Source organism: Alternaria viburni (assembly GCF_023758015.1).
Source record: "Alternaria viburni strain BMP 2772 chromosome Unknown scaffold_31, whole genome shotgun sequence".
Lineage (NCBI taxonomy): Eukaryota > Fungi > Ascomycota > Dothideomycetes > Pleosporales > Pleosporaceae > Alternaria > Alternaria viburni.
In genome coordinates this window covers 16985-34304 of record NW_026055800.1, presented here as the reverse complement: position 1 = coordinate 34304, position 17320 = coordinate 16985, and the positions used below count along the sequence as shown (strand labels likewise).

At 54.9% G+C, this 17320-nt stretch overlaps 6 protein-coding genes across 6 annotated transcripts; 4 read left to right on the top strand and 2 right to left on the bottom strand.

Moving 5' to 3' along the window:
• Positions 1 to 628: 628 nt before the first annotated feature.
• Positions 629 to 2191, top strand: J4E79_010468 (uncharacterized protein; the record flags this gene model as incomplete). Its single annotated transcript, XM_049359305.1, has 4 exons — positions 629 to 1051; positions 1111 to 1638; positions 1706 to 1901; positions 1974 to 2191. The coding sequence occupies 4 exons, from the start codon at positions 629 to 631 to the stop codon at positions 2189 to 2191; spliced, it is 1365 nt and encodes a 454-aa protein (XP_049206116.1).
• Positions 2192 to 2508: 317 nt separating this feature from the next.
• On the bottom strand, positions 2509 to 3944 carry J4E79_010467 (uncharacterized protein; the record flags this gene model as incomplete). Its single annotated transcript, XM_049359304.1, has 5 exons — positions 2509 to 2932; positions 2991 to 3169; positions 3222 to 3252; positions 3812 to 3855; positions 3915 to 3944. 5 exons carry the CDS (start codon positions 3942 to 3944, stop codon positions 2509 to 2511), a joined length of 708 nt encoding a protein of 235 aa, XP_049206115.1.
• A 408-nt stretch (positions 3945 to 4352) lies between these two features.
• J4E79_010466 (uncharacterized protein) lies at positions 4353 to 6224 on the top strand (the record flags this gene model as incomplete). The annotated part of the gene is made up of 7 exons (XM_049359303.1): positions 4353 to 4581; positions 4647 to 4675; positions 4750 to 5259; positions 5306 to 5743; positions 5794 to 5951; positions 6013 to 6087; positions 6137 to 6224. The coding sequence occupies 7 exons, from the start codon at positions 4353 to 4355 to the stop codon at positions 6222 to 6224; spliced, it is 1527 nt and encodes a 508-aa protein (XP_049206114.1).
• A 1365-nt stretch (positions 6225 to 7589) lies between these two features.
• J4E79_010465 (uncharacterized protein) lies at positions 7590 to 10702 on the top strand (the record flags this gene model as incomplete). The annotated part of the gene is made up of 5 exons (XM_049359302.1): positions 7590 to 7991; positions 8064 to 8394; positions 8457 to 8669; positions 8802 to 10561; positions 10619 to 10702. 5 exons carry the CDS (start codon positions 7590 to 7592, stop codon positions 10700 to 10702), a joined length of 2790 nt encoding a protein of 929 aa, XP_049206113.1.
• A 1758-nt stretch (positions 10703 to 12460) lies between these two features.
• On the top strand, positions 12461 to 13993 carry J4E79_010464 (uncharacterized protein; the record flags this gene model as incomplete). Its single annotated transcript, XM_049359301.1, has 2 exons — positions 12461 to 13146; positions 13615 to 13993. The coding sequence occupies 2 exons, from the start codon at positions 12461 to 12463 to the stop codon at positions 13991 to 13993; spliced, it is 1065 nt and encodes a 354-aa protein (XP_049206112.1).
• A 457-nt stretch (positions 13994 to 14450) lies between these two features.
• On the bottom strand, positions 14451 to 15857 carry J4E79_010463 (uncharacterized protein; the record flags this gene model as incomplete). The annotated part of the gene is made up of 1 exon (XM_049359300.1): positions 14451 to 15857. The coding sequence occupies one exon, from the start codon at positions 15855 to 15857 to the stop codon at positions 14451 to 14453; it is 1407 nt and encodes a 468-aa protein (XP_049206111.1).
• Between the last annotated feature and the right edge of the window lie 1463 nt (positions 15858 to 17320).

Here is a 17320-nt window from a genome sequence, read left to right as displayed (position 1 = left end):
GGAGCAAAAACGAATCATAGGTGTCAAATGTGGACGGCCGCAAGTCCAGCAAGACTGGGTGTTGATGGTTGCGAAAAAGAGGGTGTATGAGAATACGTTTGTTCGAGAAGTCGAAGCAAATCCAGAGTAGACGGCAAGTCTCGAGGCGGAAGGATCACAATCCCTCACACACTAGTACAATTGCGCAAGAGAGCCTTGAAGCGATCCGATGAGACTTCCGTCGGATCTTCCGTGTCGGCTACGTATCGTCTATTGATGTTACACAGACATCCTACGGCTACGCGACTTCGCCAACTTCCAACTTCGGTCATGAACGACAAGTCTTATCACCGCAGTCTGTGTAAACTCTGCAATGATATTGGTGCCTATTGCTTCCCCATACCCGTCTGCAGATAAGACAGTTCCGAAGTTCGAAGGCTCACATCGGCTGAGTGGCTCGAGCTATGTCGGAATGCTGCAAGGTACGGGCTGAAGATGGCATTCACGCAGTACATTAGGAGGAGGTGATCCAATCCAATGATCCTCATACTCGTCTTTCAGCCTTCTTAACACTATCTTCCGTTCTCCATACTACACTCAGCCTCATAGCGATCCATCCCTTCACAACACCGACGTGAACCTCGCAACCATGGGCTCAACAGAAGCCAACAACTGGAGACCCCTAAGCGTAGGCATAATCGGCGGAGGCATCGGCGGCCTCTCATCAGCCATCGCACTCCGCCGCTCCGGCCACACCGTCACAATCTACGAGCGCAACGACTTCGCCGGCGAAGCAGGCGCATCCGTCTCCTGCGCCGCCAACGGCACGCGCTGGCTCCACGAATGGGGCGTCGATGTCGAGAAAGGCGACCCTGTTGTTTTGAAGAAGCTCATCAACCGGGACTGGACGACGGGCGAGCCGGTTAGCGTCTACGATCTTGATGACTACGAGGAGCGGTGGGGGTATGTGTATAATATGTTTCATCGGCAGTATATGCATAAGATGCTTATGGAGTGTGCGCTGCAAGAGGAGGGAGAGGGGACGCCGGTGGTGTTGTTGGTGAACCATCCGGTGAGAATTCCATGGTCTATCTACGCATGACTGTTGACTGTGCTGATGAGTGGTTACAGTGCCAAAGTATAGACCTCGCAACCAACCAAATCACCTTCTCCAACAACACCACCTTCCACCACGACCTCATCATCGGCGCCGACGGCATCGGCTCCACCACCCGCAAGATAATCGGCCTGAACCCCGAAAAGCGCCCCGCAGAATCCAGTTGCCTGCACGCCAACGTCCTGCGTAAAGACATCCAGCGCCTCGGCCTACAAGACTACTCCCTCAACAGCGCGCTAGAATACTGGGGCGGCCAGGAAGGCAAGTGGGACAAGATCGTCCTCTCGCCTTGTAACGGCGGCGAACTCCTCTCCTACTACTGTTTCTTCCCCCGCGAGAAAGGGGATTATGCGAATCAGACGTGGGGTGGTACCGATTTGCCGGTTGAGGAACTGCTTGCGCCGTATCCGGAGCTGGATGAGAAGGTCAAGGCTCATCTTGCTATTGGGATTGAAGTGAGGCCGTGGCGGCTGTGGGTTCATCAGCCTTATCCGTATGTTGTTAAGGGGTGTGTTGCTTTGATTGGGGATGCTGCTCATCCGGTAAGAGGATTACCATTCCTACATGATGCCATTTCGATGTATATTGAAACTGACTTGTATCGCTCAGATGATGCCGCACCAAAGCCAAGGCGCCTGCATGGCAATCGAAGACGCAGCAGCTCTGGGCATCCTCTTCAGCAAAGAATATTTCAGAGGCAATGTGCAAGAGTCGCTTGCCGTGTACGAGAAAGTGCGACTGCCTCGCGCAACAAAAGTCCAGGCTTCTGCTGCGAAAGCGGCGTCCAATATCAACGAACGTATTGGTATGTATCTCAGCCTCATCATCATCATCATCCCATTCCAGAGAACGAGTAACTAACGGAGGGGATTTGTAGGCTTCAGCAGCAACACATCAATGGCGAACTACAAGGTAGAAGACGAGGCGAAGAAGTTGACGATCGAGGAGATGAACGCGTACGATATGTACAAGGATATCGATCAGGCGTTTGCGGAGATGGAGGGTGTGCCGTACACAGACAGGTATGTCAGGGGATTGCCGTTTGGGCTGCGGTTGTCGAATGGGGTGCAGATTGCTGGTAATGCGCGACTGTAGTGTAGAGAATATATCTCGTTGGATCATCAAAATGCATGCATATGCCACATCTCCTCCATCTGCGCGCATCGTTCGACGATTGAGGCGTTGCGACGTTAGCGTGAAGGCATCGGAGTTCAAGCAGGCTCATTGTATCACACAGAAGTGGAAAGCATGCGCGACAATATGATTGCGTTTCGATTTCTTTATCAGATATTTTTGATCATACCATCTCATTCATCATCATTCTTCCTTGGCCGCGGTGGCTTCTGTCCGTACACCAGCGACCTAAGCGTTCATCAGTATTGTAAAAAACCGTCGGTCGAGAAACAAGTAACTTACACTTCCTGATAAGCATGAATCCCCCTCGTCCTCAACGCCGTCCTCATATGCGCAAGATAAACCTCAACCTCCTGCTTCGTCCACCCCATAATCGTGGTAAGCAAATACAAACTCCACCCTTCAATCCCCTGCTCCCAATTAATCCTGTTATACTGCCCCAGCTCCTTGAACCGCTTATCCGCCGGCCAGCCACCAACCGGCAACTTCCAGCGATGCTCCACGACGTTTATGAAGCCCGCTGCTTCTATCCCCGCGCGCTGTTCGTCGGCTGTGCGAAGCGACTTTCCGAAGCGGTCGCCGAGTTCGAGGGAGAGCTTGCCCCAGCGGTCGTAGATGGAGCCGGGGGTTACGGTGCCGTCGTCGGATTTGGGGACGACGCTGAATTCGAGTTGTTCGATGTAGCCGCCGGGTTGGAGATGGCTTGGGGCGCGGGGTTAGTATGCGTGCTGTTTCTGAGGTCATGGGGTGTGGGACGTACTCATAGCACTCTTTGTAGAAGGCTGGCCAGTCGGCTACGCAGCCGAAGAGGGATCGTATGTGGATGAAGTCGAAGTGGTCTTTCTTGTAGAGCCAGGGCTCGGTGAAGTCGTCGATTTCGAAGCGGACGTTTGGCGGGACCATGGAGGGTTGGGTGGGACTGAGGTCCGTTCCGAGTACCTGGACTTGTTAGAATGGTGTCACGGACTCTTCGTCGCATATCTGTACGCACCTCGGCCGATGGGTATCTATCCGCAAAGTCGCTGTTGGTTTCGCGTCAGTCTGTCGGTCGACATGCGAGAACGTGAGACTGACATAGCCCAGATTCCTGACTGGTCAGCTTATGCGTTCGTCGATCAGGGTGTTCCTTGCATACCGGTGCCAGTCCCCAGATCCAAGACGTGCTAGAGTACCCGATTGTCAGCCCGAAGCCAACAGCCATGATGTCCTGTCTGAATCCAAACGTACCATGGGCTGTTTCGTTATGGGTGCCAGGAACAGCTCGCCATCGAGTAAGAGGAGGCAGATATGGTGGCTACCCAATCCAGTCAACACGAGTCCTTCGCCAAATGGGTCGCATGCCATACACGATATCGAGCTGGTCTGCCGATGTCTCATCATTCGGCCCCCCTGTGCTCACTTAGGAACAGCATTGGCATGGAACGAGCGGGCAGCCCACAGTATGATCCTTCCTTGTATGCATGGTATCGCCGGCCGTTGCGGTACTTGTAGTTGTATACGGCCGATTTCAGGGACGTCGTCTCGCTTCGGTCCGTGTCAGAAGGCGGCTGGTTGGCGGGTTCGTCATCCTGGGAAACTTACGATGCCGAATCGTCGCCAAATGCCGAGTCGGTTTCGTCCGAGTCCTAGTCGCCTGTGTTAGCAACGCGACGATCGTTCGCATGGGGACACGGTGACGGCTTACATGAGCGATCTGGGCTCCAATGTCGGCCATGTTTTATGAGGCGCAAGATGGATGATTGTCGCAGCGAGGGGTTTGCAGGTATCGGAACAGTGCGAACGAGAGGGTCGCCCTGCCACCACTTAGCGTGACCTTTTGTACCGATTGCAACGTTCAGGCCAGCAGCTCGAACTACTGCCTTTCGCTCCCGACAGCCGTGTGACCGCGGCTCTACGCCGGCGACATGCACGCATGCAGACAGTCGACCGGCCAGACACCAGCGCTATCAGCCAGGTGCTCCGGTTGGCCGCGGTCGTCCGCAATATGGAGAGTTGTCCTTAATGAAGTGGGGATGGCGGATGCCGTCGTCGACTCGTGTCTGCGAGAACTGCGCGCGACCATTGAGGTCAACTTCATCCTCCTACTATCCTCACAGCGCCCGGCGAACTGTCCCACCAATCAATGCCGATCGTCGAGTCCCTACCCAGCGCAGCGGTACTGCTGTCCGCGGGACTGACAGCCCTGCTGGCCTACGTGCTGTACGCAGTGACCTACAACGTCTACGTCCATCCGCTGGCCAAGTTTCCGGGACCGCCTCTCGCCGGCGCTACGACATACTGGAAAGCGTATATTGAGTGCATCGCAAACCGGTCCTTTTGCCACTTCCTGGTCGAGCTGCATGCGCAATACGGTACGAGGGACCTGGCACGCAGTACACAAATGTGCGACGCTGACCCGTGTGGTGCGCGACGATAGGCGACGTTGTTCGTATTGGACCCAACGAGGTGTGTGAAGCATCGCGAGAATGCAGTGAACCCCACTCTGGTGCCACCACGTGTCGCTGACCATCATGGCCTAGCTCCACTTTGCCAACCCCCAAGCCTACCACGACATCTACAACAACAAGAATCGCTGGGACAAGGAAGCGACGCTCTACAAGAGCTTTAACGAGGACAGATCTAGCTTCGGCTATCTCACGTATGCCGAGGCCAAGAACCGCAAGGATGTGCTCAATCGCTCCTTCTCGCCGGCTGCCATTGAGAGCTCCGAGGGTCTGTTAATTGAAAAGACCAAGGCTCTCTGTGCAGCCTTTGAGCGGCAGAGCAAGGCTTCTGCAAGTGTTGATCTGTTTTACGCATTCCGCTGCATGAGTATAGATGTCATTACGACCTTTTGCTTTGGCAAATCCATCCACGCGGTGGATGAGCCTGACTTCAAGGCGCCTATTGTCGTGGCTCTTGATGCGGCGACCCCTGTTGCTATGTACTTCAAGTATTCTGATTTGTTCAAGAACTTCATACTGAAATGCCCACCCAATCTGTCCAGGAAGCTTAGCCCGTTGACAGCGGGCATGATCGATCTAAACCAGGTATGTTCTTTGCTCGCTGGGGCAGCGGCCTACTAACATGTTGAAGTTACTCTCGCAGCAGATCAACGAACTCACTGACGACCCAGAGAAGCTCAAACTTCTCCCTCACAACATGACCATCTACCATCGGCTAATGGACCCGGAAGCGCATCGCGACAAGCAGATTCCATCGGCTGAGAGCCTGTATGAAGAGGCCCAAGCGCTCATGTTTGGTGGCACAGACACCGTCGGCAATACCCTCATGGTCGGCGCTTTTCACCTGCTCAAGCATCCTGACAAGATGCAAAAGCTCAAGTCGGAACTATCCGCGGCATGGCCATCTCTCATCGGAAACGAGCCCACGGTCCGCGATCTCGAAAGGGTACCGTATCTGACCGCGGTCATCAAGGAGTCGCTCAGGCTCTCATCGGGAGTTACCGCGGGCCTTTTGCGCATCGTTCCCGCAGCCGGTGCAACGATAGCGGGAGTAGAAGTGCCGCCGCAGGTATGTCTGCATTCTGTTCTACGCAAAGACGCGTGCTGATTGCGTGCTAGACCATTGTATCGTGTGGTAGCACATTCGTCCACTTCAACGCCGACATTTTCCCAAAGCCAGATGAATTTGTTCCCGAGCGCTGGCTCGATGAATCTGCGGACTTGGACAAGTGGCTCGTCGCCTTCTCGCGCGGCCCACGTATGTGCCTGGGAATCAAGTGAGTCTGATCCTCGGTAACTTCAGACGAGATCCGAAGCTAACGTGGTAACTTTTCGCAGCCTGGCTTGGGCGGAGTTGCGCCTCGGCTTCGGCCATGTCTTCCGCAAATTTGACCTGGAGCCCAAGGGGAAACTGTAAGTCAACTGAAGTTTCTTGCGGGTATGCTGTACTAATGACGATCAGGCCTGACCAGCTGGTGTGGCGGGATGTGTTCTTGCCCTTCTTCCATGAAGACCATTTGCAGGCACATATGCGACCTGTAAGTGCGTGATAAGTGTTGTGTCGGACATGGAGCTGTTGGGGTCGTCGAGTCATTTCATAGATTGTGCGAAGACGACAAAGCGATCAGCCGACCGTTGATCGTGCTGCTAGGCAGAGTCAAGCCATCCGCCGTCTGGACTTGCACACGTGTAATTGAGCGCCGATCAGTCGGAGATATGGCACCTGGGCGCAGATCAATATAGTATGAGCTAGTGGGTGCCGAGGTGCAAAGGGGGACAGGGCTTTCTGAAAGAAGTTTGTCAAGCTGAAAAGAGCATTGTGACTTGTCGCTGTGCCTCTAATGGGCGCATGTGATGTATTGCTGAGAGGCATGTTTCTGCAGGCGGTTCCAAAGTGGTGAAGGGCTGCATCAGACAGGGTGTTGGAGGATGTGACGAGGGCTCTGGGTGCACGACATTGCATTAGCTGCGGGTTCTATTGCGGCGTCAGCTACATGCGCGTTTGGTACAAGCGCGGAGCACTGTGGTTCGCCGCCTCGTCCAACCACAGCGCTGAGCTGGGGGGAGAAGTGAAGACCCCGCCCCGTTTGAGCAAGGAAGAAATTGAATAGACGCGCTGCAGTCTGGATTAGTATAAGGGCGAAGGTTAGCAATATCCTAAGCTCCAGGTTATTTACTGATATGACTTTTGTTCGTGCTTGAAGGGGATGTGGGGGAGCGGACAGCAGAACACGAAGGTAGCTGGCGATCATGTCGATCAGCAGCAGCGATGAGAGTTTGGAGAGCAGGAGCTAAGGGCGGCGGAAGATTTGGAGCCGATGGAGTCAGAGTTGGAGCTTTCAAGGTTGTATGAGACGATAAGGTTGGCGAAGTGTGCCAATCGGAAGGGCAAACGGGTTGGCAGAAGGGCCGATGATTGGCGGGCAGGTGTCCAAGCATGTGCGGCGGAGCGAGACGAGATGAAGGGTGACAGGCGGGCCGCAGAGGCCGGGCAGCTAGCCAGGTCGTGGATGGTTGGGGTGGATGGCTGTGGGTGGACATGTGAGGGTGACATCTGAAAGGGCATGCGATCAGCCAAGGGGTTTGGATGCAGCGATTCAGGCGTCTCATTGTCGTGTGGAGAGGGTGGGATGCAGGCTAGCTGGTTAGCGACGCGGGCGCATCGTCTGGCGCAGGCGAGCTAGGCCCCGTTGGCTGCCATGAACTCGACTTCTCCCCGCTGAAATACTGCATACCAGTACATACGACGTACACACGACGTAGCATCACTGCCGCCTACCGCCTCCCAGCAGCACCCAGAGCCCGCCCTTGCCTGCCCCCAGCGCCTTCAATCCCCCAATGTCCCCATTGCGCCTGGCCGCCAGCCGTCGCACACGCCTTGACCTGGGCCCGCCCTCGCTGTGAGCGCCTTTACCATGCCCGCCACGGGAGGCAGCAGGGCCGTCCACGCGCCGCCCTCGAAGCCGACAGACAAGGGCAAGATGGCACAGGCCGCCCAGCCGCCGCGCAGAGAGAGCAGCGCGGGCACCTCAGCCCAGCGGCCCGGCATCAAGACGCGCGCATACTCGGCTCCCAACGTGCCCAAGAGCGACACCGACGCCCAGAGCGAGCTCGACCGCACCGACGAGGCCAGCGAGGCGGATGAGATTGCCGACGATGCCTTCTTCCAGCGCTACCACTTCCCCCAGCCCACCATCCTCTCCACCCAGCACGAGGAGGGCGACAGCAGCGCCGAGTCGTCGTCCGACACCGAGGGGCCCCTCTCGCCCACCCACCACAAGGACCGCCAGGCCCTGGATGCGTCGGAGCCTTCGAGCGTGAGTATACCCCAAGGTTGATCCGGGGAGGATGATGTGTTGGGGGTACCGTAGTAACTCACATATACGCAGTCGACCAGCGACTCGGCATCAACCATGCAGGACCTCAACATCGCCGTCATCGGCGCGCGGACTTCGGGCAAGAGCACCTTCATCCGCCGCGCCCTGGGCCTGCCCGACACGGCCACGACAACCTCCTGCTCGCGCCGCATGACCATCGACGGCACCCCCTACGTCGTGCGCTTCCTCGAGATGACCTTCAACGACGTGCACGTCGGCGACCGCAGCATCATCAAGTGGCCCGAGACGGTCCACGACTTCGCGACGCCGCGCATGGACGCCGCCGTCACCCTCTACGACGTCACAAACCACGAGAGCCTGGGCAAGGTCCCGGAGATGCTGAGTGCGTACCCCGCCATCGCGTCAGCCGACGCGCCTCGTACGCGACATGCTGACTGAGTCCAGGCACACTGTCCAAGGCTCACCTGCCCTTTATCCTCGTTGCCTGCAAGTGCGATCAGCACCCCGCCCACCGCGAGGTCGATCCGCAAGTTGTGGAGCAGAAAGCAAAGTCCTTCATTGGAGACGTGAGCGTGTTTCAGACCTCCGAGTCGTCCCCGGAGACGCACCGAGGATGCCTGTCCGTCATCACTCGCGCGGCCATAGCCGCCAAGCGCCGTAAGTGGCTCATTTCCTTTTGTTACACGCCCAATTGCCCATACCCAATGCCCCAAGTGCCCCCCAATGCCCCTAATGCCCCTCCATGCCCCCAATGCCCATTCCAGGGTGCAAGTCATTGACCCCCTGCAGCCAGGTCCCAGGCTTCCATGGCGCGGCGCCGGGCCAACTCTTCCGCCGTGAAATCAATCACCCAAAAGGACCTTTGGAGCCGCAAGCACGAGCGGGCTAGCTCGGAGATCTCCATGAGGTTTCAACGGGGTTCAAGCGAGGTCAAGGGCCACCGTTATAAGCCCAGCGACACCAACAAAACTTTTTTCAACGCTGAAGAGTCCCCCGGCTATGATTCCCAGGAGTCTGATGATAACGACTCGGACGCCGGCCAAAGCATCATGTCGGTGAAGCCGTCGGATGAGAATGGCTACACCTTCGAGCAGCTGGTCGACCGACTGCTCGCCCAGCCCATGTCCAAGAACGACTCCAAGTTCGTCTCCGTGTTCCTGGCTCTGTATCGGAGATTCGCAACCCCGGGCCAGCTACTAGAGGCCATCATCAAGCGCTTCGAGTCGCAGAACAAGGACAAAGAACTGCCCATGATCCGCATCATTGCCCAGCTCCGCTACCTGTCGATATTGCAACACTGGGTGGCCTACTATCCCGGTGACTTTGCCTACCCTACCACACGCCGACTCATCCGAAGGTTTGCATCGTCGTTGGCCTTGAACCGGGAGTTCTCCGTCGCCGCAACGGAGATTATTCGCGATCTTGAAATGGTCACCGAGGACGACGACACCGACTGGGCATGCAGCGACCGCCAACGAGCCCAGAACGAGAACATACCGACATTCCACAACAACGTCCTGGACGAAGACTCCGACGAGGACGAGTTCTCAAGAGCACTCGGCCACATGTCCATGAGCAGTTCGGCACGGAATTCGGTTGCCCGCAGTAGCGTAACCGGTGGCGCTTCATCCACCAACGGCTCCATGGGCTCATCGCAGATCCTGCTTACCCAAGTCGAGAAGAACGAGCGACTCGCCCGACAACTGGAACCCAACCCAATCAAGCCCATGTCCAAGATTCAGTGGCACCAGCTTATGGGCGAATCGGACGAAGCCATCGCAAAGGAACTCACCCGGATAGACTGGATCATGTTCTCCTCGGTACGACCACGCGATCTTGTACGTCACGTTAGCCTGAATGCCGAAGAGAAGAAGCGGTGCAAGAATCTCGAAAATGTTACCCGCATGACCGAGCACTTCAACCACGTCGCCTACCTCGTCACCAACTACATCCTCCTGCGCGACAAGCCCAAGCACAGGGCGCTCATGATGGAGAAGTGGATGAAGATTGCACGACAACTTCGGAAACTCAACAACTACAACATGCTGGGTGCCGTCATGGCAGGCATCAACGGCACCGCCATCGGACGACTGGTAGCAACTCGGGAGCTGGTCCCTCAGGCCACCAACCAAGACTTCTGGAAGCTCGACATCCTCATGGGCCAGACCAAGTCGCACTCCGCATACCGACTGGCGTGGGAGAATAGTTCCGGCGAGCGCATACCATACATCCCACTGCACCGTCGCGACCTCGTATCGGCTTCGGAAGGCAACTCAACCTTCGTCGGGGATAAGAAGAAGACAGACTCCGCGTTCGCACCCCACCCAGGCGTCAGCGTCTTGGAGAGCGTCGTAGGAAAACGCGACAGCCGAGAGCCACCGCCGGGCGGAGTTGTTGGCAAGGAACGGATCAACTGGCGGAAGTTTGAGATCATGGGCGAAGTCATCGTCGGAGTACAACGCGCGCAGGGTACTCCGTACCCGAACTGGCAGCGGTGCGAAGAGATTCGGAATCTGATCTTGGACATCAAGATCAACAAAGACGACGAAGTAAGTCTTCCTCACTGTTGGCACTGTTGGTATTTCCAGTATACTGACATCATTCAGGAACTCTACGAGCGCAGTACCCATCTCGAGGCGGGCAGAGCCGACGAGAAGAGCAGGATCGCAAGATGGTTCCGAGAGCGTTAGTGCTTCTCTCCTACTCACCCACCCATCCCTAGCGCGCAGCTTTTCTTATCTTCATCTTTCATGTTGAGATCAGATAAGCTAAGTGCAGGTCTTTGACTACAGCCGGGCGTCTATCCCTGCCCTCATTGCCCTCCCTACCTCCAACACAGAACTACCAAGCCGCCGCGAGCACCACCAACTTTGTGCGCATCTGAGTACACCCACACCCACATCATCCACACCATCTACAACGTGTCGCATCTACACCACATCGCATCTCGGAACTATCTACACCACATATACCCATTTTATCCCGGAGCGGACTGCATTTTTTATAACGACATTGCTTTTGTTTGCTGTTTCAAACATTATGATTGCACATTCATCTGCTACCTGTCGTCTATCTCTCTATTTTTTTGTTCTGGCTTCGTTGCACGATACCTCATATCCCTATTTTGGCGTTACTTTTATATAGCGGGGCAAACTACCACACGGTTACGTTATCATCTTCCTTTGTTGCAGGCGGGGGTGGGTGAGAATGGCGACTACATGGCGGAAAAGGTATGCGTAGTATTGAGAGTAAGTGGAACTGGCTATATCAATACGAGCCGCTTTTTGATCGATTGTTGGATGTTTTTCTGTGATGAGCATGATGGTGAATGCGTGGTGTTGGTGTTGTGGAGGGCGGGCTATTAGTGATGACCTTCCGGGCTCGGGACGAATCATAGGCGGCACACGTGATATGTGGCTGGCTTCAGGCAAGCAGCGCACGGTTGGACGCCTATCGCTCCTACAGCAACGTCCGCATGTCTTCACAGCCTGATCTTTCTCTCTCACCCTGAGCTACATCTTCCAGCAGCGCCCATGTGATCTTTCCGATTGTCTTTTTTGTCCTTGTATCGTGCGAGCATCTCCCGCAGCCTGTGTGTCACAGACCGCACTCAGTGAACCACGTCAACGGTATCGCAATTGTCCCGCGTGTGGAAGCGCAATCTCCATGACCGGCCTGATAGAAAGCTAGGCTCAGCTTTCAGTTGGGCGCGAGTTCTCCTCTTCAATCACTGGCGTCTGCATCCTGAGAGTCTCTCCTGCAAGCTGGGGGTGTTTCAGACGGCAATCAACGAACTACGTCAAAGCTGTCGCAATCATCCCGTGTACCGGAGTGCGGTCCCAATGATCGGCCTGGTTCAGAAATAGGCTTGCTCGAAGTTGGAGGTGCGCTCGAATCTTCGCGACCTGGGTGTTAACGCTTCTAGCTCACCTGCGAAAGTCGAGAACGAGACAGTGTTCCCCGCGTCTTGCGGCAACGCTACGTTGCGATAAGGGCCTCTTTTCCTGGACATCAACAAACAAGAGGTACTTCTTAGGTCGTCTCTAATTGAGTCTAGTGGGAATCTTGATTCAAGACCGTACTGTGGTAGAGCGCCTACCCTCCCACGCCTTCATTAGCTCATCTTCAACTTCTGAGTCTAAGCTCAAGATCGAGTCGCTAGACTGTCACTGCTCTTCCTTCAGATTACAACAACGGACAGCGAAGCGATGTATCCAACTGGTCAAACCCAATTCGTGTATGAACCGTTGGTCAATCCAAATTCAGTGCGCTTGCTCAGAGTAATAGCGCCGGACGCCTTTGGTCAGGTCCTCGTTCAGCTGTGGGAAGACACAGAGGGTACAGCATACAGATGCCTTTCGTACACGTGGGGAGACCAATCTGAAACCTACCCAATTTGGGTAAATTACCAAGAGGGGCCCTGTCCAACTAGGATAAATAACCAAGAAATGCAAGTCGGAAAGAATCTTTATGACTTCCTGGAACTTGCGAGCCATGGCAGTTTCGGTGAGTACTTTTGGATCGACGCGCTTTGTATCAATCAAAGCGATGATGTCGAGAAGAGTCTGCAGGTACAGCGGATGGGAGATCTCTACAAGAACGCCAAAGAGGTTCTCGTGTGGCTTGGTGATGGCAAAGAGAATCGTATCCGAGACCTTTTTTTGCAGATGGAGCGTGCAATTGCCGTCTCGGAGAAGACTCGCTATGTGAAGAGGAAAGGTCTCCTAGGTGTTGGGCCGACTGGTTTGAGAAGATATGGTGACGTATGGGTTGCGCTGGACACGGCATCAGCTGTTGGCTCCAACGACGGGTGCTTCAAGGACAGGAATGATCTCTTCGATATCTGTACGACTGATTTGGCAAATCACCCTTACTGGAACCGCGCCTGGACTGTTCAGGAGCTATTGTCGGTCCGGAGTCCGCAACGCATCTTCGTTTGTAGCGTGGCAAAAACGCGCGCTTTGGAAGAGCTACTGCATCACTGTCAGGATGATCCACGGTTGAGGAGGATTCAGATGCTACTGAAAGGGACCTACTTCCGCCACGGTTCAGCGATACCCTTCTGGTTCATCTTCTACCAGCTCGGTCGCACGCTGGAATGCCGCGATCCTCGAGATCGCATCTACAGTCTACTGTCTGTGACAGGGCAGGAGAGATTTACAGTCGATTATACTGAGAGCACCTTCGGCTTATTCTTTAGGTCGGCCACCCGTTTTTCAGCGTGGGCCTGTCCTTATCTTCTGACGTTGTTGTGGCATGCGCTCGGAATCACGCGCAAGAGTGTTGAGGACGCTTTCAAGTTTAGCCTCGGATTCCAAGTGTCGATTCCTATGCGCGCGACGAATCATGCTCGCGGACTGAATTTGCGAGATATTTATGCCCGCGGACTGGATTTGCGGAAAAGATGTTGCCCGCGGCGCGGTTGCACCGATTGGCGTGCTACAATCGAGAACTGTTCATCTCGCGATATACTGCTTTGTCCGAGTACGAATGTTGGAGTACCGGGGAGGATCGGTGAAGAGATACCTGACCAAGAGAACATACATGTTGTAGTACGACGTGTGTTGAAAAACGATATTTCCCTGTCACTCCATACTCATAGCTTTGGAGTGCTTCCCTACTCCAAGCAGATGGAGCTATGGTTTGACAAGGATGGGATTGAGAGTAGGATAACCAATTGGAAAGACGCCAATCGGTACGCTGGTCTATGCCGAAGCGACATTAAGTCCAACGACGATGAAAACAAGGACGACGGAATCATGGACTCGTGGAAGTTGAGACCACATTTCACCCTCAAGATGACTCACGAGTACCCGATCGCATGCGTGGATTTCATGGAATCTCAGGGAGAAGAGGCTATTAGGAAGAGTCTCCAGAGTCTTGAAATTGGGTTTAGGAAATATGGCGATAACAAGAAGTATAGCGATGACAGCATCCGCGGGATGTTGTCGGCCACAGCGGACTTCGGCACAACCTCGTAGACTAGATAATACATCCAGCACATATTACGCAACATGTATGACGAGGCATTGCGCAGGTGGTGGGCTAGACCCTAACAAGAATCGTCCGCTCGGTAGGCGTTTAGAAGAATAGCCGTTGCCGTTACTCCGCTGCACGCTATCAACTCCACGTGTCCGCACAGAGGGTGGCTTTGTACGTGCATGCCTTAGACAACGAGCGATAAAACTCAAATCCAGATGCGGACATGATTAGCAATGTTCACGGGCCGGAAGGAGTGATGGTCGCCCCGCTACGCTTGACGCACTTGTCCACGGACATCGGCGCGGACGACAGCAAACTTCATTACCTTACAGACTACATCTCAGAGGATCGACATCACATGCATTTGCGTAAGTCAACAGGAGGAAACATTCTTATTCATGGTATCGTGCACTACAAATAGAGATTATCGAATCTTAGATACGCGGCCAAAGCAGTCTATATCGTCAGTTCCGCCAACTTAACATCCACCAACGATGTCTTCGAACCCGCCGCACTATCAACCCTCGACGACTTCATCAGCGCAACCCCCAACAACGCATCCTCCATGCCACCGAGCAGACTGGCCGCCTGCTCCTTATCCCAATAGCTCTCGTTGAAGCAGACGCTGAGGACGAGTTGGCCCTCCCAAATCCACGTGTGCACCATCATGCGCATCGTCAGGGTTTCGGCGCCCAGCCAGAAGTCCCTGACTTTGACGAGTCCGTCGCCGATGTTCTTGCTGACCTGCTCGTCTACTTCGCCCAGGAAAGCAAAGCGCGGCTGCGGTGATCCGTCCGCCTCGCACTTCTTAACGTACAGCGTCTCTTCGAGGCGCTGGTGGAAGAACGGCGACGACGGGAGGTATGGCGCGTAGCCCGCGGCGTAGACGGGTGCGAGTTGCGAGTAGTAAGAGTCGAAGTCTGTTTCTGGCGAGACGATGACTTCCGTGGTGATGACGCTGGTGTAGCTTGTGGGCGAGTTCTCTGGCGCCGCGCCTTCTGGGATCAGAGTGCGGAGGTTGGAGTGGAACGAGGCCATGAAGCTTCGTGCTTCCTTTGTTTGTGCGAGTTTGGCAACGGAGCTGATGAGGGCGGCGTGTAGAGCGACGTCGATGGCCAGAGCGCGCGTTTCGCAACTGTCCATGACGGTCTTGGTGTCGCGCTTGGACAGCTTGACAAAGTGTCGCTGAGTGTATCCCGGTCTCTGCGATTTCATTGTGGGCGTCAGCTCCAGGGCTGGCTTGTGAGGCTCTAGTGCCGCGAGACGGCTCTCAGCCTGCGCTTCAATCTCTGGTGTCTTCTCGTGCCCGATTCCAAGCGTCAACTCCATGCTTGGCGTTAGGTTCTTGGCACACCCGCCAAAGACTAGGTTGGGGTTCATGTTGGCCAGGGATTCGACGAGGTGGTTGAGGCAGAAGATTGCGCCGCGGGCGTCGACGCGGTAGTGTGGGGACCAAATCATGACTTCGGATGTGTCAGGAAGGAAGTAGCACATCATCTGTTCGTTCCGTGGAATCCGTCCCAGCAGTTCATCAACAGTCTTGCCCTCGGCGACGGAGAAGGTCGCCGAGACCCACAAGGCGATGGAGGGTTCGTCTCCGACGCGGTAGATGTATCGACCGTTGTATGGGAATGCGGCAATCTCCGGGTGGTTGTAGCGGACTTGTTTCCAGGCCGTCCGCAGGTAGGCAGCAGGGTCTTTGATGTCGGGATGGAATTCGAGTTTGGCAACGGCGTTCTTGGCCCAGTTGTCGCGGCCGATGGCGTTGGGGACGTTGCGGGTGAGTATGTTGATTCTCTCGAGGTAGGTTTGTGCGCGCTCCCATCGACCCGGTCGGGTCTCTTTCCAGGTAGCGTCCTCCATGGTCGTCGAGTGAAGCAGGAGTAGGAGTGAGGCAGAAGTAAGGGTCAAAAGAGGATGAGTAGTAGTCACGACAAGACTTTAAGCCAAGAGAAGAAGATGGGCCAAGGGAGGAGGAGATGTCGAGAGAAGAGTATGAGCCAAGAGAGGAAGAGACAAGAGATGACAAGAGAATATAAGATAGCTCAAGAGTTGGAGAACAGGTGGGCAAGTGCAGCCGATATATCGTGCCGCTTCCTGGGGTACGGTCTCACATATATAGTTAAGTGGGCCGCCGTTACAACCGTGGAGTTCAAGCTGCGGATATCGAACGATTCCAGCGGCGTTACGTCGGTGTAGAGATGCGGAAGCGCTAGTCCTGGCGAAGAGGTTCTTTCACCGTTGATACTACACACCAGAGTTCAGCTTGGGCGAAGACAACTTGGGAAGGGCCTTTTCCTGCAGCCACCAAATACACTTGGTCTGAGGCATGACCCTTCAGTGGAAGCAATATTCTACGCTTGTGTGCACGGGCGCACTTCGGGTTTCGAGCGCTGCGTGTTCTGGACGAGTCTGGGTCGTGGTGTCGAGACATATAGCCAAGGATGCGGGTCGAGGCGAACGGCCCGCTGCAAGCTACGTCTAACCTTCCCATCGCGCATCGCCGTCGTCATCATTGCTTTTTGTTCGCGTCGAGGGCTTTCAATTCATCGCTGTATAACAGGAATACTTTTGTTGATAATAGGACATGAGCCTGCATCGTGTATGTCGAGGGTTCACCGTAAGCCCGATCGTAGTTTCATACCTAGAGTGACCTAGACGTCGTTAGCGTATCCATGTCAAACTTTACGGTAATGTTCGCACTAATAAACCGGAATTTCTTCACGATCTGTGGAAATCGATTTTGTGCGACAGATCGTAGGCTGAAGAGGGTTTGTAAAGAAGGGTTGTGAAAGTAAGAGTATTAGCAGTACACCATCGGACTACTATATCCGTGCGCGAGGCCAGAAGAGTCGTCGTGCGCAAACGCGCAACTCTACACTCGAGAATTTGTAAGTATGTGGTAATGCTTTCATTGAGTATAACTCGGAGAGATACCAGTGATGGACATGAAGTACAGTCGAGGGTGCGCAACAAGGTGTTGACGATGACGGGTAGAAAGAGTAGCAAGAGGAAGAAGAGTGTGGTCGTGTGTGATACAAAATTAGGACATCAATAAGGTTCGACAGGCGGTAACACGGTGAGGAGGCGTCAACACCGACGTCATAGCGTCGATGGGAACGGCTAGCTGCTCCTTGAAACACTGCCATTATCGATAGCGGCAACGCCGACGTGAGCACCAACAACCCAACGAGTGCACCACCTACGTACATCGCACATCGCGACCCGACTAGACTGTTCCCCGCCGACAGAGAAATACTATACGAATGCGAAGTCAGCGACCGCGGCCATCCTGTGCGCACCGCATCACCTCTCATACCCGCACT